Source organism: Carya illinoinensis, chromosome 1, assembly GCF_018687715.1.
Source record: "Carya illinoinensis cultivar Pawnee chromosome 1, C.illinoinensisPawnee_v1, whole genome shotgun sequence".
NCBI lineage: Eukaryota > Viridiplantae > Streptophyta > Magnoliopsida > Fagales > Juglandaceae > Carya > Carya illinoinensis.
Window position 1 is genome coordinate 13,347,501 of NC_056752.1, and position 23,252 is coordinate 13,370,752.

The 23,252-nt window shown below is 36.5% G+C and overlaps 1 protein-coding gene across 1 annotated transcript in view; it reads left to right on the forward strand.

Moving 5' to 3' along the window:
• Window positions 1–16,026, forward strand: part of LOC122311190 (cyclic nucleotide-gated ion channel 1-like) — a 41,718-nt gene extending 25,692 nt beyond the window's left edge. The window contains exons 1-9 of the mRNA XM_043125656.1: window positions 5,410–5,596; window positions 6,375–6,495; window positions 6,596–7,112; window positions 7,254–7,373; window positions 13,166–13,518; window positions 13,801–13,912; window positions 14,315–14,551; window positions 14,900–15,294; window positions 15,543–16,026. Of these exons, the coding sequence (XP_042981590.1) occupies window positions 6,467–6,495; window positions 6,596–7,112; window positions 7,254–7,373; window positions 13,166–13,518; window positions 13,801–13,912; window positions 14,315–14,551; window positions 14,900–15,294; window positions 15,543–15,855 (2,076 nt within the window). The 5' untranslated portion in view covers window positions 5,410–5,596; window positions 6,375–6,466 and the 3' untranslated portion in view covers window positions 15,856–16,026. Of the gene's footprint in view, window positions 5,597–6,374; window positions 6,496–6,595; window positions 7,113–7,253; window positions 7,374–13,165; window positions 13,519–13,800; window positions 13,913–14,314; window positions 14,552–14,899; window positions 15,295–15,542 lie in introns of the transcript that reaches the window.
• Window positions 16,027–23,252: the final 7,226 nt, after the last annotated feature.

The following is a 23,252-nucleotide window of genomic DNA, read 5'->3' on the forward strand; positions in this document are numbered from 1 at the left end:
TGAGAATATTGGAAGAAAATAAACGCTGAAAAATACTTCTTGCAGCTGCAACTCGTCTTTAAAAACTCAAGGAAATGATTCAATGCTTTTCTCCTGTGTGGGCTCGTGTATGATTCCAACGTACGTGCCATATATGGAATTTCCTCTCCAAAACAGATGAATTGAATCCTTCTAGCTGTGTTTTTCTGTCCCAAAAAGTGTTCTCCAGTCCAAAAAGTACGGCCATAGAGTGAAAAATCACTTTTATATGGTGTGACGGCAGAAAACCCTGGATCTGTCAAAATACGATGTTCGCTCGAGCGGGGTGTCGAGCGCACATCGAGCGTTCGACTCTGCCTGATTTCGCTCGAGCGGCCAATATCTCCGCTCGAGCGATCTTTGTTTTCCTGCAACCCGCTCGAGCTCACTGTCGAGCGGCAGTCGAGCGTTTGACTTTACCTGATTTCGCTCGAACGGCCAAAAGCCTCTGCTCGAACGATCTTGTAAAATCTACAATACGAAATTTTACAAGTCATCAAGGGCCAGAAGATATTTAGAGAATTATTGTTGTTAGAGTATGCCTTTGTATAAAAGGAACAATATTAAAAATCTCACAACGTGTTTGCTTTGCGAAACATGTTATTGACTATATTAATTTAATTTTCTAAAAACATTTAATGCTAAATTTAGATAAAAAAAAATCATGATCCACCAAGCTAAGAGAAATGATATTATGTGTCTACTCACTTTGTCAATGAGACAAGTGAATGGCATAAATTAGGGTTGGTAGCATTACTCTATTACTTAATCGATCCACTTAGTATCATTGCAAGGATTTAAACTTTTTTTTTTTTAATCTAAAATTTGAGATTTAAGTTGTTAGAGAAATAGATGCATAATATAGGTTCTACAGAATTTATAGCTGCTTGAATGAATTTTTTAAAACATTTTTAAATGATCAATATCATTTAAATACTTTTATTTCAAATATCATTTAAATAAAAAATACTTTCAATTTTTAATTTTTTTATCAAATTATTACGTAATTATTATAATTTTTCATACTTTTAGATAAAATAAAAAAAAGTAATAGAATTTTTTCAAATTTCAAAAAAAAATATATATATATATATATATATTAAAAAATATATTAATTAAGCATTTTTTTTAGAAATTTTTTGTTTCTTTTAAGATGAAATTGTAATCTCTTTGTGTCTATAGCAATTCTCTTTCCTAAAAATGTAAACAAAATTGATTTTTTTTTAAGAGAAAATAAAATGTGTATATCACCAATTGAGTATAAAACTTTGAGAAATATAAATATGAACTGATCACTCCATGTCTAAAGTATCTAAATTTCATGCAATAGCGACAAAAAAATCAATGCAAAAAAAGTATTTAAAAGCTCTAAGAGACACAAATAAGAAAGACTATCTCACATTCCATACCCTAATTGGAAATGTTTTGGCGCATAATTTATAACAATAATCAAGTTGTGGGTTAAATAATTTGAATTTTTGAACAATTTGCTAACTAAATGAAAATGATTTTTTATTTTGATAGTGCAAAACTAAATTTCGTTCTTAATTATATTCACATTTAATTATATCTAAAAATGAACTTTATCGAAGACTGGTAATTTTTTTCCTTCGGATTAATAAACAAACCCTTACTTCATACTCATTGATTTGTAATTCAATTGTATTTTTTTTTTTTTCATGTATGGAAAACATACTTCATTCATTTATGAAATAAAAGTTATATCTTTGACTTGATACATATAGAGAAATTTTCAAATTACAAGCCAACTACTACATTTGGAGCTCTCAGTGCACAAATTTCTTTGTGACTGACATGATCTTAACAACTCGTGTAGCTTTTTACAAACAAATTATCTAAAAGACAGCACTCTGCTTAAAACAGAGATTTCAAACCCCACCATCTATAGGAGGAGAGGACTTATACTTTATGGATAAAATGTCCAAGAGACTATTTCATTTTTATTTTTGATTAAACAAAAGGAAATAACAGTAAACATAAATATTGATGTAAAAGTGACGAATTACAACTTAGATCTATTTCGATAGACTTCGAAATCAGTCATACGGCATAGGACGCCTCAGTGTACTAAAAAACTGTAGATCCGCCTTTTTAGCTTGAAAAAAAAATTAAATACATAAAGCAACAAGACTGTGGTGGTGTATAAGGGACATGCACCTGGGTAGGAGTGTGGCAGGCAGTCGAGTTTGAAGAAAACGAGGTCCCTAGTCCCATAAATGCTACATGTGGTGGCAGCAGAAGCTTCCCGATGTGGTAGCACATAGATCTCCCACAAGCTTTAACGCACGTGTGTGACTCGCACACCGCTTCATTCGATGAAAATCTATGACCGTCTGAAGGATCGGCGTCTTAGAAATCCTATGATGTTGGGCTTTGAAAAACAGCAAATTAGCGTTTCTCCATACTTTGGACGGAAAACAAAAAACACACACCCAAAAAAAACCTGCACATGTTTTGGTCTAGCCAGATTGGAAGAGGGCCACTCCTCCGGCGGGTGGGTTTTGGTTGGGCGAAGGCCCTAGAGAGAAAAGGGTGGATACAAGCTACAACTACGAAGTACGAACATCCAACTTTCTCAAACACAAGGGGAGGCAAAAGATTCAACTACCTATTATTTGCTGACGATTGTGTGATTTTTTGTAGGACCAAGTTAGAGGAATGGTTCACTTTTGTCCAGTTGTTAAATATCTATGAAATCTCCTCAGGACAGACCCTGAACAGGCAGAAAACTTCCATCATCTTTAGTCCAAATACTAATGTTGATACAAAAGAGTGCATTTCCCAACATGTTGAAGGTGTAATATGCGACAGCTACAACAACTACTTGGGTTTGCCTACCATGGTAGGAAAATCTAAGTACAACATGTTTCAAGGACTAAAAGAAAAGATTGGAAAAGGATAAACAACTGGAAGACTACCTTTCTCTCCTTTGCAGGGAATGAAATCTTGATCAAAAGCGTACTGCAAGCCATACCAGCTTATACAATGAGTGTGTTCAGATTGCCTAAGATAACATGATTGCAAAATTTTGGTGGAGTTAAAAAAAGGATGATAGAGGTATTCATTGGAAAAGCTGGAACAACTTCGGATCAGCAAAGCGCATGGGGGAGGGGGGCTAGGATTCTGTGATCTAAACTGTTTCAACAAAGTGCTTTTAGCAAAACAATGGTGGAGAATTATCTAGGAACCCCTCATCATTGATGGCTCAGATCTTCAAGGAAAAGTACTTCCAAACACGCCACTTTGTAGAGGCAAAAGTAGGTTACTGCCCATCCCAAATTTGGAGAAGCTTGATGTCAGTAAAGGATTTGATTAAGGCGGAGTTTGTGTGGAGAGTTGGCAATGGAAAGAGAATCAGAGTTTGGAAAGATAAATGGGTGCCACTACCTTCCACTTTTTAGATTCAATCGCCTATCACTATGCTAGAGCCTAATGCAACAGTAGATGAGCTAATTGATGAAGAGAGCAAGTCTTGGAAAAAAGAAATGGTGCATGCTATTTTCAGACAAGAGGAAGCTCAATGCATATGTAGTATTCCTATCAGTACTAGGGGGATAGATGATAAAGTTATATAGGGGCTATCAGATAAAGGAATCTTTTCTGTAAAAAAATGCATATTTCACTGATCTTGCAAAAAAGAAACAAAAGACAGGGGAATCCTCAACTAGTGCTCAAGATAAGGGGATATGGAGGAAAGTCTGGAGATTAATAGGGTCGGGTAAGGTAAAACAACTTCTTTGGAAAGCTCTAAATGGAATTCTACCCACAAGGAGCAACCTATATAAGAGATTGGTGATAGATAGCCCCATATGCCCAGTCTGCAATAGTGAAGAGGAAACAGTAATACACGTACTATGGAACTGTCCAGCATCAGTCGATGTGTGGGGGGAGGGAAACAATCCAGTTAAAAAAGGAAAACGAGATTATAATGATTTCATGTCCTTATGGTCTTAACTCCAATCCAAGCTAGAGGATGAAAGTTTTTGAAGGAAAGTTTTTGAAGGAGGAGGAGAAACGATCATGTTTTTGAAGGAAAGTTTAAAGTCCCTTCTGTTTTGTTTCAGCAGACAGTATAGGACGTGGAGGATACTAAATTGGCTCAAGAAAAGTCTAGGGAGAGACAAGAAAGGACAATAGATGGACTGATGAGAAGTACTTGGAGACCTCCAAGTCCCAACTGTGTGAAGTTAATGTTGATGCAGCCTTGGACACTAAACAGGGAAGGATGGGGATTGGCATTATTGTGAGGGATTTCAGGGGGGATGTCGAAGCGGTTGCTGCTGCCCCAAAACAAGCAGTTAGGTCAGCCAATGTAGCCGAAAGCTGGGCTATGTTGCGTGCTGTTCTGTTGTGCAGTGAACTGGGTCTAAGAAAGGTGCAACTGGAAGGAGATGCAAAGGCAGTCGTGGATGCGGTCAACTCTACTTCACACAATTTATCCTGGGATGGGTAAGTTATAGAGGACATCAAATCTGCTCTATCTGCACAGCCAAATTGGTCTGTGTCTTTCTCGGGTAGAGATGGTAACAAAGCAGCACATGCAGCTGCAAAATTGGCTTTATCCTTAGGCAGCGAGTGTGTATGGATGGAGGAGGTACTAGATGAGGTCCTCCCCGTTGTCATATTGGATAAATCTTATATTGTTATGACAGTTTAATGAATCAAAGTTTCATTTCAAAAAAAAAAAAAAAAAAACTTTCTCAAACACCCATAATCAAAATATCTCTCTTGTAATTCAATTGTATATCCCCTCTTTGTAGTTATAAAAAAAAAATATTCCTCCTTTTAAAAGAACAGAGAGAGAAATCATAAATATATATATATATATATATAATTTTTAAGAGAATAAACTGACTAAGGCTTGGTTTGTTTTTACAAGCAATTTCATCCTATCTAATCATTATAATTTTTTTAAAAAAAATACAAAAACAATTCAACTTCTTCAAATCTCAAAATAAAAATAATATTAAGAATTAATATTCGAACAATATTTATTTAATTTGTAACTTTCATCTTATCTTATCTGTATAACTAAACGAGACCTAAAACAAGCAATTAAAAAAAGAAAAATAATATTTACAGTGGTGTACAAGTCTCGCATACTGTTTATAAAAAATGTGAATAAATTTGAAATTTATATGAAAAAAATTAATTTTTTAGTAATATATTACACTTTTGTAAAAGAAGTGTGCTGAATTTATATATTGTAAGATTACTCTTAAAACAATCAAGAAAAGAAGACTAGAAAGTAAAGTCACATTCATATGGATAATTAATCAAGAATATGATATTAAAAATAAATTAATTTATAAAAAAAAACAAATAATAGTGAGTGTGAGGTTTGAGATTCGGATAAAGTAGAACCAGGTAGGTGCCACGGCCACCACAAAGTTACATAACTCAATTGCATGGAGGATCATTTTGGTGACTAGCTGACTTCAGAGTCATCGCTCGCGCGAAATTTCTTCCGTGCTCTCTGCCTTCTTCTTCACGGAACTTCTGCAAATACCGAAGACCATTCTTATTGTTTCTCAGCATCCATGCAAGCAAAACAGATGTAAGGAACTCCAAATATGCTCAGTTCTATGCGTTTTCGTTCACTCTCCGTTTCAGTTTTTGTTTGGTAGATAAGAAACGGTTAGAAAAGAATATAAAAGAATACTAACCCCAGAGAACAAGACCCTTTACACTGATATTGAGTTTGCTTCACCAGTTTCGCTTCGTAGATATGGTTGGCTTTTATTTTTTGTTTCATTTTTTATTTTTCCCTTTCTGGAGCGCCGACAAAATCAGTAGATAACAGTACAAATTTTTTCGTCTTCTTGTATTTCCGTTCACTATACTCAGCAACCAAACAGAAAGTTGATATTTGAGTGCTTTTCTTGATCAAGGATGAAACCATACTAGTAAAGGACAATTATATCTAGTGCCTCATTTTTTCTCTCTGCAACCAAACAGATCAGCTTATATCGGCTTTTTATTTTCTTCTTGTCTTTTTATCACCACTACTCAAGTCGAGAAACTTGCTTTACATTTTGATCGTTTATCATGTTGCCTCTAAATCACCAAAGTCTTGAATTCCAATTAATTTCTACTTCTGACTGTAAAAACGGGATTAAGAGTGGAAGAAAGTGATCAAATCGTGTTACGCATTTAAATTGTCGCTTGTTTTCAGAGTTGACTAGTCACTGCTCGGAAAAGTAATAAATATCAGTCATAAATTGCTAAAAATATCACATTTCTTCCTCATATTGTTTGGCTTTCATATTACGTAGCGTAGGACATTCTGTAATTCCATTGTAGAGAATATCGAATCTGAACTTCTACTTCTGCAGGGCCTGGATTTCAGTTTTTGACATCTGTAACTAAAAGCGTGTCAAAATCACGAGTTGGGCTCTTTCGATTGGAGTTCTAATTAACCGCAGGAATGGATTCCAGGCGAAATAATTTTGTGAGGTTAGTTTTGTTGAAGCCCGAGTACTTCCCCCAACAGTCTCCATATATTTGCTCGGTTTCCTCTGGTTTTGAATTTGACACTTCAAATGCTTTCTTCCAGAAACAGTTCTAGACCCACATTTGGCAGAGTTTTTGAGAGGTTTCGGAGAGGATTTGAGACAATTAGAAGTTTGAAAAGCAGCCCAATAAGCATCCCTTCTGTAGATGGTCAGCCACGAAAAGATCACTCGGGTCCTAAGAAGACTAAAATCTTTGACCCTCAGGATCAATTGGTTCAAACATGGAACAAAATATTTGTGCTTTCTTGTGTGGTATCAGTGGCATTGGACCCACTCTTCTTTTACACCCCAGTTTTGAAGGTGTATAAGGAGGAGCAATGCTTAAGCTTTGAATCGGACAAAACTCTGGAGATTATTGCTTCTGTTCTTCGTTCAGTCACAGATGCTTTTTATGCAATACATATATACTTTCAGTTTCGAACTGGGATTATCCCACCTTCTTCTCGTCATCATGTGTTTGGATGGGGAGAGTTGATTGTTGATCCTAAGGCAATCGCAAAGAGATATCTGTCCACATACTTCATTATCGACATTCTGGCAATCCTTCCCTGCCCACAGGTATGGGTGTGATATTCAATCAATCTCCAAGTATCTGTTATCTGTTTTATTACTATGATAGCTCTGTTACATAAATTATATAAATAAATATATATATATATATATATAAGGTGCAAGTCTTACAATTTTGACGTGTTGCAGGCGGTAGTACTTTTAGCGTCGAAAAAGGAAACGCCAATGGTGACGAAGGAATTGTTGAAGCTAGTAATCTTCTCCCAATATGTGCCGAGGCTTTTTCGGATCTACCCACTACATGTAGAAGTAATTAGGACCTCTGGCATTCTGACTCGGAGAGTGTTAAAAACTGTTGAAAACAGAAAGTGAAAATGAGAGGAAACAAATGAAGAACAGAGTTTGATAGAGATTTGAGGAAGTTTGATTCTCATTGATCCTTTTTGTCAATACAAAGGTCACATATATATATATATATATATATATATATATATATATATATATATATTACAAAAAAGTAGAAAAGTAAAAGCTACTGAAAATCTAACTTTTGATTATCTACACAAGTACAAGCATCAATTCAGAACTTTTTATGCACAGCATGGTAAAGATCAGCTTTATGCATCGTGTCCCTCATACTTTTTTGTGTGCAGCCATGCATTTCCTCAACTGTGCCATCTTCTTTTCTGTGCCATATCCTGTCTCCTTTTTGTTGCTACTGCCATCTTTTTCTTTCCATGTATTGCATCTTGCTTTATCAGCTTTATGCATCTCTTGAGTGTTGCAGTGTATTTCAGGCATGCTTTGGCTGTTGTCCTTATGCATTTCTTGCTTGCATTTTATCTTGTTACATTGCATTCTGTAAGACTCCCCCTCAAGATGGGCATAGATATTAACAATTCCCATCTTGGACAATAAGAACTGAAATGTAGAAGTTGGTAAGGCTTTAGTGAAAATGTCTGCCAACTGAAATTTTGAGGACACATGCATTGGTGTGATGGTACCAGCCAAGACTTTCTCTCTAACAAAATGACAATCTAGTTCTATATGCTTGGTTCTCTCATGAAAAATTGGATTCTTTGTAATGTGTATGGCTTCTTGGTTATCACATAAGAGGGAAGCAGATTGTGCATGGTCAATATTAAATTCCTTTAGCAAACCGAGAAGCCACATGATCTCACAACTTGTAGATGCTAGTGCCCTATATTCTGCCTCAGCTGAAGATCTAGAAACTGTTGCTTGCTTCTTAGATTTCCAGCTTATTAGTGAGTCTCCAATGAATATACAGAAACCTGTGACAGATCTTCTTGTCTCGGGGCAGGCAGCCCAATCAGAATCACTATAGGCCTTTAGATGTAAAGCTGATCTAGATGATAAGAAAATGCCTTGACCTATGGATCCTTTGAGGTACTTGAGAATTCTATAGGTTGAGTGCAAATGAGATTGTGAAGGTCTGTCCATGAACTGGCTTAGAACACTTACAGCATAGGTGATGTCAGGTCTGGTGATGGTTAAGTAAATTAACCTTCCAATGAGTCTTCTATAAGCTGTAGGATCTTGGAGGATTTCTTCTGTGGTGTGGCTCAATTTATGGTTCAGTTCAATAGGTGTAGAAACTGTCTTTGTGCCAAGTAGACCTGAATCTTCTAATATCTCAAGGGTGTACTTCCTTTGGCAAAGGTTAATTCCAAAAGAGGATCTAGCAACTTCCAAACCCAGAAAATATTTGAGGGGTCCAAGGTCCTTAATTTTGAACTTGCTATGAAGGTAAGATTTGAGTGAGTCAACTTCTTCTTGAGAGTTACTTCCAACTATGATGTCATCTACATAGACTAAGAGTGCTATAAATCCATTGGGACTGACCTTAGTGAACAAAGAGTAGTCAGATTTTGATTGATGAAATCCAATGGCAATGAGTGAATTTGAAAACTTTGAAAACCATTGCCTAGATGCTTGCTTAAGTTCATATAGGGACTTATTTAATTTGCATACCAGTTTCTCCCCCTCAATCTGCTCACTCTTGATGTGATAGCCTGGAGGTAATTGCATATAGATGTCCTCATCAAGGTCTCCATGTAGAAAGGCATTGTGAACATCCATTTGAGTAAGGGACCAATTTTTAGTGGCTGTTATGGCAAGGAAAACTCGAACTGTGGTGAGCTTTGCAACTGGACTGAAGGTTTCTTGGAAGTCAAAGCCTTCTTTTTGAGTGTAGCCTTTTGCCACAAGTCTAGCTTTGTGCCTTTCAAATGATCCATCTGATTTCAGCTTGGTCTTATAAACATATTTGCAACCAATTGCAGTTTTGTTGGGGGGTAAGGTGGTGATAGTCCATGTGTTATTCTCTTCTAGAGCATGGAGTTCAGCTTTCATGGCATCTTGCCAATGCTTAAACTTAACAACTTCATTATAGGACTAGGGTTCATGAAATAATGAAAGTGAAACAGAAAAAGATTGGTGGGAGGGAGAGAGATTTTTGTAAGTTATGTAATCATGAAGGGGATGAATTGTTGAGGAGGGAAGGAAGGGTTGAGAGGCTGCAAGCTGGCAATGATATTGATGGAGATAAGCAGGTTGGTTTCTATTTCTGGTGGACCTTCGAAGAGGGAAAGGGTCAAGATCAGGTGAGGGGGCAAGTGAGGGAACTGTGGGAGCAGTAGGTGAGGGAATGATGGAGGGGTCAGCTGCTGAGGAAGGTTCTTCAGATTGTAAGGGAGTGAGATTTTGAGTGGGATTTTGAGGAGTTTGGGGAAAGGAAAATATGTCATCTGGTAATGCAGGAGGTAAGACCAAATTATTTGGAAAGGATGATAGGTCATGGTCTGAGAGGGAACCAGATTTGAAGGGAAAAATGAATTCATGAAAAATGACATTTCGAGAGATGAAGGTAGAGTGGGATTCAATGTCATACAGCTTATAGCCTTTGACATTAGCAGGGTAGCCCAAGAAAATGCAAGGTTTAGCTCTATGTTCAAATTTGGTCCTATTGGGTTTGAGTGTGCTAGCATAGGATAGACAGCCAAAGACCCTAAGGTTTGAGTATGAAGGTGGGGATGAGAAAAGCATCTCATATGGGGATTTATTGGAGAGTAGAGGTGTAGGGATTCTGTAAATGATATATGCTGCAGTCAAGACAGCATCTCCCTAAAATTGGATTGGTAATGATGTTTGAAAAAGAAGGGCTCGGGCAACATTCAAAAGATGTTGGTGTTTCCTCTCAACAACACCATTTTGTTGAGGGGTATACACACATGAGGTTTGATGAATGATGCCATGTGTTTTGTAAAAATCAAGCATAGCAAACTCAAGTCCATTGTCAGTTCTGATCTTTTTAATGTTTTTGTTGAATTGGGTTTGTATGAGATGGAAGAAAGATTGCAAGAGGGATCTTGTGTCTGACTTTAATCTCATTAAGAAAATCCAAGTCACTCTAGAATAATCATCAACAATGGTTAAAAAGTAATGAAATCCTTGAAGGGAAGCTTGGGAGTATGGACCCCATATATCACAATGGATCAAATCAAAAGGAGATGAACTACTTGAAACACTTGAAGGAAATGAAGGTTGTTTTTGTTTAGCCAAATGACAAACTATACAATGAGATTTATCCTTGGACTTTACATTAGGTACACTGGAATGAATTAAATTCATTCTTTGAGAAGATAAATGTCCTAATCTAAAGTGCCATAGGTCGAAATCTTGATGTACAACAGCTTGGTTGACTCGAGTTATACTAGATGGGCTTGAGGATGGGATGGTGGTGCTGTCAGGTGGTGAAAGCAGTAGGTGATAGAGACCAGCTTGGACTTTAGCAAGTCCAATCGTCATCCATGAAGAGAGGACCTGAATAAAACAAGGATCATTTGAGAAAAACAGACAAGTGTCTGGTCTTTGAGTGAGTTTACTGACTGAGATGAGATTGAAAGCAAATGAGGGAACACATAGGACATCAGTAAGAAGGAGAGAATCTGAGATTTTAACAGTGCCAATGTGTGTGACTTGAGCCTTTGTGCCATTTGGAAGTTGTACAAAGGCTTGAATGCAGTAGGAAGAATTAGTAAAAAATGAAGTGGAGCACACCATGTGATCAGTGGCTCCTGTGTCCATGATCCATGGTGTGTTTTGAATGATATTATGCTGATCTTGTGAAAGAGCAGTGAGTTTTTCATGACTTGTGACATTGAAGAGAGAGGGTTTATGAGAAACTTTAGAACTGAAAAAAAAAATGGTGATTACCTGCTAGGTTGGAGTGGGATGTTGTTGAAGAGCAGGTTCTGAGATAATTGGTGAGGGATGCACAGGTGATGGCAGGAGAGGTTTATTGTGTCCCAAGGTTAGCTGAGGGAATTGAGCATTTACAAGTGCCACAAGATGTTGTGCTTGTGCTGGAGAGAGGGTCAACTGAGAAGTACTTGGAGTAGGTGATGCTTGGCCTGAAACAATAGTATGATCCACAATGGAACCACCAAGAGCAACCTGATTTGTAGAGTAAGCAGCAGCAGCAGGTTTTCCAGAACCACCTCCAAACTTAGATTTGGTGAATTTGAAGGTGGGTGGAAAGCCTATTAGCTTATAGCACTTCTCCTTTATGTGTCCTATCTTTCCACAATGATCACAAACCAAATCTGTTTTGTCCTTTTTCTTTGAGAAGTTTTGATAAGTTAGTAAGGCAGATGGTTCTGTGGCAGGTACAGCCATGTTTCTTGCTTGCCTTTGCCTCTCTTCTTGTAAAATAAGTGAGAAGGTTTTATCTAGAGAGGGCAAGGGGCTCAACAAGATAATTTGCCCTCTAACAGCATCATAGCTATCATTTAGACCCATTAGAAATTTAAAAACATAATCCCTTTGCTGAACTTCACCAATATTCTTTAAAGCATCACATGTACATAAACCACAAGAGCAGCAAGGGAGGGGTCTATAACTATGCAGTTCTTCCCAAATGGCATTAAGTTGGGTGAAGTAGTCACTTACAGAAAGATGACCTTGAACTATGCCACTAAGTTTGTGTTGAAGGTGATATATCCTTGTTTCATCAGGCTGTGCAAAGCGCTCTTTGAGTTTATCCCATACCTGTTTAGCTGAGGTCATGAAGAACACATTAGAGGCTATGTCCTTGGAAACAGAATTCAAAATCCAAGCAAGTAGGATATTGTTGCATCGTAACAAAGACACATAAGTGGGATCTGCAAGGTCAGGGGTGGTAATGGTGCCATCCACTGACTTGTTTTTGATTGAAATGGAAAGAAGAAAAGATCTACTCCAAGAAATGTAGTTGGAGCCAGTCAAGGGTGGTGAAACAATGACAGTGTTTGCACTGTCACTGTGATGCAAGAAAAATGGGCTATTAGGATCTTCTGTAGGAGAAGAAGATGAAGAAGAAGAGGTGGTCATAGCTTAATGAAAGGTGATCAAAAAATTGAGAAGGTATTGCAGGAAATTACTCCTGCTCTGATACCATGTTAAAAACTGTTGAAAACAGAAAGTGAAAATGAGAGGAAACAAATGAAGAACAGAGTTTGACAGAGATTTGAGGAAGTTTGATTCTCATTGATCCTTTTTGTCAATACAAAGGTCACATATATATATATATATTACAAAAAAGTAGAAAAGTAAAAGCTACTGAAAATCTAACTTTTGATTATCTACACAAGTACAAGCATCAATTCAGAACTTTTTATGCACAGCATGGTAAAGATCAGCTTTATGCATTGTGTCCCTCATACTTCTTTGTGTGCAGCCATGCATTTCCTCAACTGCGCCATCTTCTTTTCTGTGCCATCTCCTGTCTCATTTTTGCTGCTACTGCCATCTTTTTCTTTCCATGCATTGCATCTTGCTTTATCAACTTTATGCATCTCTTGAGTGTTGCAGTGTATTTCAGGCATGCTTTGGCTGCTGTCCTTATGCATTTCTTGCTTGCATTTTATCTTGTTACATTGCATTCTGTAAGAGAGAGCATGGGCTGGAGCTGCTTATAATCTTTTCCTCTACATGCTAGCCAGTCACGTAAATTACGCAACTCTTTTTTGTGTTTTGGGTTCAAATTCTTTAACCTATTAATCCAATTAAGATTGTTTGTTAACGAACAATGTGCGCACCAGGTAGTTGGAGCCTTTTGGTACTTGTTTGGCATAGATCGACAGAATGCTTGCTGGCAGGCAAGGTGCAGTAACCGTAGTACAGGTTGTACATATACAGAGCTTTACTGCAGTGTTCTAGATTTTAACCCTTCCGAACCTGGCTATCAATACCGTTCCGACCTCCAAAGTCGCTATTTCGGAAGTTTTAGTCAGGAATGTCGTGTTGTCCAATTAGATGATCAGAAGGAAAACTCAGCTAATGATCCGTTCGACTATGGAATATTTACTAAAGTTTTGAAGTCTGAAGTGGTGGCCGAATCAAATATAAGAAAGAAAGTGTCTTACTGCTTCTGGTGGGGTTTGCGTAGTCTGAGGTTAGTAATATATAAATCCTAGGAAAAATATCCCGTCGAGTTTTTGTTAATGTGAACTTGAAGGCCTCGAGTGAAAGAGGGGCCTTACAGCCTTTGTTTTTGTCATTATGGATTTTTCGGTGAACATTAATACTCATTAAATACTATAGGATCCACATCTCGTTTAATACGTACGCTCGAATTCGGATAAGAGATATTTAAAGCTTTCCGTCGTATGTTCCAAGCAAAGCTTGTCAACTAATAGTAAGCCATTTTTAACTTGTACCCGTCCTTTTCTTTCAGTTCTTTTGGCCAAAACTTGGATACAAGTACATATTTCTGGGAGATAGTCTTTGCTGTTTCCATAGCCATCGCTGGGTTGGTCTTATTCTCATTACTTACAGGCAACATGCAGGTATTACTTTGGTCCTCATGATGGATTCTCTTGCCAATCTATAATCTATTGTTGTAGCATTATAATTTATTGTTATAGCATTATGATAACATTTCCAACTAATGGTTTTATACAGACGCAGATTCTCAGCTAATTCGTCAACATAAGTTACATGCTTAATTATTTTGTAGTACATATACTCAATCCATCTTCAGGCAATATTCTTTGAGGTGTATTTAATCTCAACAGTTCTTGTATTCTATTTTAGCCTTCTACCTGCTATGTTACCAACGACAACATGATGATATGCATCTGTTCTTTCTAATACCATCCTTTCAATTTTAACTAAAAACCTATTTGCCGAACACTCATTATTCTAGAATGGACTAAGGTGATATCATATTGTTTCTTGTGCTGTTATAGAAATATCTGCAATCCACAACAGTGAGAGTAGAAGAAATGAGAGTAAGGAAGACTGATGCTGAACAGTGGATGTCCCAACGTATGCTACCTGAAAACTTAAGGGAGCGGGTTAGACGATATGAACAGTACAAGTGGCTAGAAACAAGAGGTGTGGATGAAGAGAATCTCTTCCGTAACCTTCCTAAGGATCTCAGAAGGGACATAAAGCGCTATCTTTGCCTGGATCTTCTTAAGAAGGTAACACTTGTTGGCATATGAAATTTGATAGAGAGATTTTTATCTAAGAAAAATTTAGTTTATCACTTTTTCTTGAAAATAGATTACAATGCATTAGTCTATATGTAGACACATAAAACTCATCTTACATGATGATCATAAATTACTCTTAAAAAAATAAAAGGACACTCTTAAAAAATTGAAAAGTCTTATTTGTAGAATGCACAAAAGTTTTCGTACGATTGATCTTGTGCATCTTACAATGGTATTAATATATTTTTAATAATCATTTCTTTGATTGTTTTTGTGCATCATTTTGTCGTTTGTTTTAGCTAAGGTACTGTTCATCGAGTTAATTTTATCTTTAAGGTACCCATGTTCGCAAAGATGGATCAACACCTGTGGGATCCACTGGTTGATCGTCTCAAGCCAGTACTTTACACACAATTCAGCTACATTGTTCGTGAAGGGGATCCAGTGGACGAGATGCTCTTTATCATGCAAGGAAAGCTTGCCACCTTCACTACCAATGGTGGAATAGCTGGTTTTTTCAACATTGTTGATCTTAAAGCCGGCGACTTTTGTGGAGAAGAGCTTCTTACTTGGGCCCTATATGACCAGTCCTCGACCACATTCCCCCATTCAACAAGAACAGTGGAGGCAAAAACAGAGGTTCAAGCCTTTGCTCTAATGGCGGAGGTTTTGAAGACTGTGGCTTCTCAGTTTCGAAAACTTCACACCAAGGAGTGGCAGCACACTTTCAAGTAAGGCTTTAAGCCATGCCTATTAACTTTTTGGATAATTATTCTATCGTTATCAAAACAGAGAAAGATGATGGTTTTTTCTTGCTTTGTTGCATTGTCAATCACAAGAATTATTTATATTAACTTGAACAAATATTGAACCGTTTAATAAAAAGAGTACAATAATAGCTATTTGAACTCTTATAATCTTCCTCATCTGCGTGAATCATCCTTGATATAATTAGTGACTATGCAAAAATCACTCTCAGGTTCTACTCCCAACAATGGAGAACATGGGCGGCCTGTTTTATCCAATCAGCTTGGCGCCGCTACTCTAAGAAAAAACATGAGAGGGCTTTGCGTGATGCTGAAAATAGACTGCAATTTTCTTTGGCAAATGAAGCTGGGACCTCGGCAAGTCTCGGTGCAACTATTTATGCATTATGGTTTGCTGCCCATTTACTTCGAGCCTTGCGACGACCAAAGGGTGGACGCACCAGTACCAAAGCGCCACAAAGAGTGCTACAGCTAATGCCACCAAAGCCTGTTGAGCCAGATTTCAGTGCTAATCAACGTCAATAATTAGTAGTATATATGGCGTTTGAAGTGATTATCACGCAAGTTTAGTTTTTACGAACATTGTTCATGTGCAAGCATTTTCTGTATATGGGCCGGATGTGGTGTGTAACATGTACTAAGGAAACTTCCATCTTTAAATTTTATAGCCATGTGTTCAGGTGTCTATAACTACGACATGAGTTTGTATCTTTTGGAACGGAAATTTTTTGTTCAAAATTTACTCGTTTTGTCCCAAATGAGTTTTTGGGACAAAAAGTAGCATCACAAATTTGTCCCAATAATTACTCTCCCAGAAGGTTTTTAGGGAAGAAAATTTGATTTTTGTCTCAAAAAGTATTTTTTGGATCAAAATTGGATAAAACCATTCGATAGCATTCAAGCGGAATTTTTTTTTGCGAACAGTTTTATTCATCCCAAAAAGTCGGTCGAATGGTGTAAATTGTTCAACAAAATAGAGGTTCGAACAGGTTAGATTATTTGTTCGATCAAATAACTTCGATTCGCATGTCAGAATTTAAATTTGAACATCATATATTGTTTGAATGTTTATAATTCAATGATCGAGCGTATGTAGTTGATAGTTTGAACATTAATTTTGACGTTTGAACATTTTACTATTCAAATACGTTCAAATGCTTAGTGTATTCTTTGAACGGTTATGTAGCATTTGATTTGTCTAAAGGTTGTTCAAACGCAGTTTACGCATGACATTCAAATGTCTTGATTATAACATTCAAATGGTTGGCGCTTATTTTTTGTTCAGACGATTTTTTTCTATTCGAATTATATAATATTTTTTTCAACCCATTAATAGAAAATAGAATACACACAAATAACATCTTAAAATACATTAGTACATGCTAAGCAAACATAAAAGTAGTCTCATAAATGCAAATCAATCAAATAAAACAACAATTTTCATATTATAAAAGCTTACAATCGAAAATATGATCTATAAATTAAATTAATCACTTGGAGGTCTGAGTTGTTACATAAGCATCTGCATTTAAAGTTGCATTTCTCTCCTTACTCTGCTTGTTGCTCTTCTTTTTGTTTCATTCACATCTCCAAGTCAACTTGTTGAACCACTAACTCATGCTAGTTTGTTCTCAATTCCTTGATATATCTTTTATCTCACTTCATCTAATGCTCTAGAAGTGTTGGCATTACTGAACGATGAGGACGAGTAACAAGATTTGACGCAACAACCCAAACCACTCAAATAGCCTGAACGTGGACCCAAAATCTATATAAAAATTTCCACATTACTTGTTGTGGAATTTTGATTAGTTGCAGATTCAACATGTAAGACAACTATTTTTTTTAACATATAAGAAAAATAATTAATATTACCGCAAATATATAAATAAATTTAATTAAAATAGATACTAATACTTACATAATTTTCATGGGCATCAAGATGAGTCCGCTCTCCATTACGATTAGTATGTAATACAACATATAATTTTTTCATATCATAATTGTTATCTAAGTCTTGCTACATGATAGATATTTTATAGATATAAATTGATTAGAATACAAAAAGCAATAAACTTGAGTAAAAAAATAAATTTACAAACTTCTTAGAAAGGCGATGGAAAGATCTTAAACCTACATGATAATGAATCTTCAAGTTAGATATATTTGTTTTTTTTATAGAACTTCGCTCCTGCATGAAAGTTGTAAATATTAGCAAAAGAAATTATAAACCATGACATGTAAAACAAGTTATTTATTTTTCTTAAATACAGGATCTTCAATATCAAAATGTTTCTCCCAATCTGAAGGTCAGACATCCTGGAAAGGATTTTGGCGTGCGTCGTCCTTGTTCTCAAACTTTTTGTAATGCTCATGACATCTGATCTTATATTTTTAGAATGCATTACACATAAGTTCATCGACAATCTTGTGCTCCTCCCCCAAACCAAAAATTAGTTCGAAGGCATTCTTGAATAAATAAGACTCGGGAACAAATTAATTGCATATTATATATTTTGCAAAAATATTAAATAATTTGTTATAAAATGAATTAAATTATTACCAAACAGCGCTTCTTAATAAGCTCTTTGATATCTTGAAAAACTTTATGCCATGAAACTTGTAGCCAAAGGTGCATAAATCCATGTAAGAGCACCTGCATGAGAAGCAAACCAGACCATTGGTTCTCCTTCACCTCCGATATAATTGTTAGGAATGTTAACTTTAATTTTATTAATTTTACGATATTTTTCTAATATTACGCCTCTAGTAGTACATTGGCCTCGACGAGATTGCACGTTTAGCTCTAAAAAAACTATATGGCAATGTACACGTGAGAGAAATGATAGCTAGAATTTAGTATGCTTTGTGATTTATTTTAATTGAAACAATATTATACTAAATTTTTACCTTAGTCTGGAGAGTTAATCTCTAGTGATGAGCCAATTGGAGAGCTAGGCATAGGTGGAGATGGAATGGGAACCGCCTTCCTCTTGGGTTGCATGATTTCAAAATACTAATACATGCATCACATAAAATATTTGTCATAAAAGTGCTATGTGAATACAAAACACATCAATCATATGTATCAGTTTCAGTAGACCATTCACCCTTCTTATCTGTAGATACTTCAGATGAATCAACATTGGACAATGATACACCACCATCTATATTACAACTCAATTATTACCACATATTAATATTAATATTTTTTACTTTAATTCAAAATTTATGTACTTGTAACATTTCAAAAGTAAATAAAATAATAATTTTTTTTATAATAAGTTGTTTACAACTTGTAGTATAGTTGTTTTTATATTATTTTTCATTCACATTTTTCCCAACTGTCGCATCAATAATATCAGCCTCAATATCTCCCATATGCTAAGGAATCATCTTATACTAACTCAAATCCACAAACAATTTGGAGCCAGGTTAACTCTCTTGGTATGCTTTTTAAGTAGAATGATTCTCTTAGGGGTGCTACCCGCACCATATGGTGCGGGGTAGACCCCCCCCCCCCGGGCATGGGTGGATGGGGAAAATCTCCCCCGTCCCCCGCCCCCGGTGTGCGGGGGCGGGGTACCCCATCCCGCATGACGGGGTACGGGGTGGGGGGGCAATCCGTCCGCCCCCCCCCCCCCCCCTTCTGGGCCTTGGGCCCAGGAGCAATTTCTGGGCCGAAAATGGCCCAGAAGCAATTTCTGGGCCATTTTGGGCCCAGAAACCTCAGCAATGGGCTAAACTGGCCCACAAGTATGTATTTTTGGCCCAAAAAAAGCTTGTAGGCCATTTTCATTTTTCAGCCCATAAAATTATAAGTAAAAAGGAAAAAAAAAATTTAAAACCCAAATTAAAAGAAAAAGAAAAGTGTTATGTCTAAGAATCTAATACGTAATAAACTAAAAATAATAACTAAGCTATTAAAAAATTGAAAGGCTAAACAATTACAAAATTACAAACATAAAAGTGTCCAAGGGACATTGTATCAACATTACAAATTATTGAATACAAAATTTGAACAAATAATTAAAAATTGATCATTCTAAAGAGGCTTGTCAGCTGTGGCTTGTCTTTGAGTCAAGGGGTGTGACAGTTGGTGCGGCCCGGGCTTGAGCACATTTTTATGTTGCAGAGGTGCTAGACGTCTCATGTGTTACTACAAACATTAATATTAAAATTAATAACGATGAAATGGAAATGAATATAAATAAATTAAAATAATAAAATAAAAAACAATTACCAGGTGGTCCAAATCCAGACTGATCACACCCTCATCGGTCTCCTTAAAATCTAAAATATCCGGAACATGAATATCCTTTCCTATCGTCCAACTTTGTGTGCATATCAATGCCTCTACAGTTGTAGGAGACAATGAACTACGGAAAGGATCCAATATACGACCTCCGGTACTAAAGGCTGACTCTGAGGCAACGGTGCTAATAGGGATGGCCAAAATACAGCGGGCAATCTCAGAAATGATGGGATATTTCTTTGAGGCATTCTTCCACCATCCTAATATATCGAAATGATCATCATCATCTTGGACCATATCCGCTGACAAATAGTTGTCTAACTCAAAAACGACCTCCGTAGATTGATGGACTAGTGTGAGATTCTGTGCGAGGGTCTTAGTCCACGGCATTCTGCGCTTCTTTGTAGGAGGCCCGGTCACGGTGTCTGTAGAAGGCGTTGGGGTCGGTGTATGTGTCTTCGATGTAGTACCACCCTTAATTGCCATAAACTCGTCATACAATTTTTTCAGGGTATCTCGGGCCAATTCACCAATAATTTCAGTCCATACCTGATCGTGAACAAGTCCCAACCCATATAACAAGCCTGAAACTTTCATACGGGGATCAAGAATAACAGCCACATATAAGAAAATATTCATTCTAGTCAAATCTCTCCAATACTTGTCATATTTTAGCATCATGGTCACTTCCATCCCCCTCATCCTTTCATTGGAACCCCTACGCATATCTTCTAATTCTTCTTTTACCCTACATATTTGTTGACAAAACCCATGGGATGTAGGGTACAAAGAACCAGATATATTCAATGTGACATCATAAAATAATCCAAGAAAATCAACGAAAGTAGAAACTACCACCCAATCATCATCATTAGGCTTTCGTGATCCCCCATGCTCATCAAAGTATTTGACATATTGGATGTCTTCATCACCCAATAATTGAAAGGCTGCCTTATATTCTTGGGCCTCCTCCAACATCAAGAAGGTTGAGTTCCATCTGGTAGGAACATCAGTACAAAGACCCTTCTTCGATGTTATGCTCGCAGCTTTTGCAGCAACTTTGAATTTCTCCAATCTAGAAGGAGAAGACCTCACCCATTTCACAGCCATTCTAACTCGTGCAACCGAGTCATCAACATCTTTCAACCCCTCAGTCACAATTAAATTCAAAATATGTGCAGCACATCTAACATGCAAGTATTCACCACCCAAGAATGTCTTATTTGCATCTTTAAGATAATTCTTTAGATATCCCAATGCGACATCATTAGACGACGCATTATCAACTAACACAGACAAAACCTTTTCCACCCCCCACTCCTTTATTGCGGCCTCCAATGCCTTCCCAATCGTCTCACCCTTATGATCAGTTATTTGACAAAATTTAATAATCTTTTTGTGCAGAACCCAATCAGCATCAACAAAATGCACAGTCAACGACATGTAATTCATATTTTGGATAGAAGTCCAAGTATCAGTAGTGAGGCAAACTACCAAACCCGCGAGTTGGCCCCTCAAAACATCTTTATCACGGAGGTACATCTTCTTAATATCCTTTGCCACAGTGTGACGAGAAGGAAGTACAAATCTCGATTCCAACTCTTGGACAAATTCTTGGAACCATTTACCCTCCACAAACTGAAAAGGCAGCTCGTCCATGATAATCATACGAGCTAACTTCCTTCTACACTCATCGGGGTTATACTTCGTATACCCCTTCAATGTTGGCCCCCCGGCCCCACTACTCCCATCCGCCATTTTAAAATCGAGTCTAGATTGACCCTTCTCTACTAAGGATTTTAAAATTGGACTCTTCTTGCATTGTTCCTCTAGATGGACCTTCAGCTGGGATGTACCATGTTTCCTATAGTGACATCCATACATTTTCCCACAGTGATTACATTTAGCTTCTGGGTTGTTGGGGTCACCACCCTCTAGTTTGGTAAAGTGTTGCCAAACTATAGATACAGGTTCTTGCCCTGTGTGGGCTTCGGAGCAAGGCAAGGTGTACTCGTTATAGGGGTAGGAGTAGGGTTAGTTTCTGGGGTAGGGGTGTTGGCTGGGGAAGGCGAGCTATCACTGAAATCTGAAGACAATCCTGATTCTCCAACAAAAAAAAAAAAAAAAAATTCAAAGTGCAATCCAACACAATCAGCAAAAGCTGCATTATTGATGTATTAAGTACTTTTTATATATAATGATTATAATTGAAATGCTACACTGTAATAAGTTTTTACACCTCATATAAGCAATTCCAAATAATTTGATTAGGAAGAGACATGCTTCATATTTTCTTTTTAAGCCGCCCTAAGCCTATAATCTTTCATCATTTTTCCTCTCATTATTATTATTATTTTTTTTCTCAGCCACTTTAATAGGCATTATTTTCTTCTCTCTTTTTTCTTTTTTACCCTTTTTTAAGTTTTGGCAAGCGTAGGGGTTAATTTCGTGTCATTTATATATAGGCCAAGTGCATGGTAATTTAGGTTAATCATGTGTACGTTATATATATCATGTGGAGTCATGAGTATAAAACTTTATATATACATATGATAATTTTATTCATTCATTTAACAAATCATTCATAATAAATTAACTTGAATAAGACCCATTTCTATAAGCTTTTTCGATGATCTGTTTAAAAAAAATCATTCATAATGCATTCTTTCTTGTATCATAGTTTATGTTCTAGTGGCAATTGCTCTAAAGCGAACCTCATGTAAGTCATAAGTTCTTGACTTGATTCCAAATCCTTCCATAATTGATTTTAATAGTACCGACACTGGTATTATTTTTTCACCCCTGGATTAGATATGAATTTTTTTACAAGTATTAAAAAAAATTATGAATGAAGGCCATTATTGAAGATTGCTCGAGTTTGTTCATGTGAGCCTTTGCATTCCATGGTTGGGTTTTAGAAGTAGCCATGCTTTTCTTTAGAGTGACAATGACCTGGAGACAGCTCTCAAGATATACAATTCTGAGCTTAGTCATTGCATAATATTTTTAAAAGATTGATATGTTGGGTTAGATTGCAGAATTTCTCTGCAAACTCAAGTCCCTTCAGATGTGTATCTTTATTATTTATTATTTTTATTTTTTCTAATACCAACTCTAGTCTTTAAATTTTAGAATTTAAATAAACAAAATTTAATATATATTTTCATGAAGTGGAATCAAAGGTTGTAGAACAACTCAGGAAAATAGGTTATAAAATAACTATATGAATATCAATCAACATGTTATAAAATAATTTGGATCGGGAAGTACGTGGTTTTGGATGATTGCAGTGGTTAGGAAGATACTTTTTCATTGGATGTCCCCGAGTATAATATATTTATATATATGTATATAAATAATTTCTTTCTTAATTAATTGGTAGGTCTTTTTCTTATTCTTTACAAATAAATGAGTTTAGGGTTTCGGATTGGGGTTTCAATCCATGAAACCCCTAAATCAATTTAGGGTTTCAGATTGGAACCTTAATTTAATTTAGGGTCCCAATCCGAAACGCTAACCCCTAAATTGAATTTAGGGGTTTCATGGGTTTCAATGAAATTTACAACAAAAATGGGCAATCTGAAACATCCAAAATGCTTGAAATCCGAAACAATCACACAATGTCACAAACAACGAATCCACAGCACACAATTCACAAATCCCATCC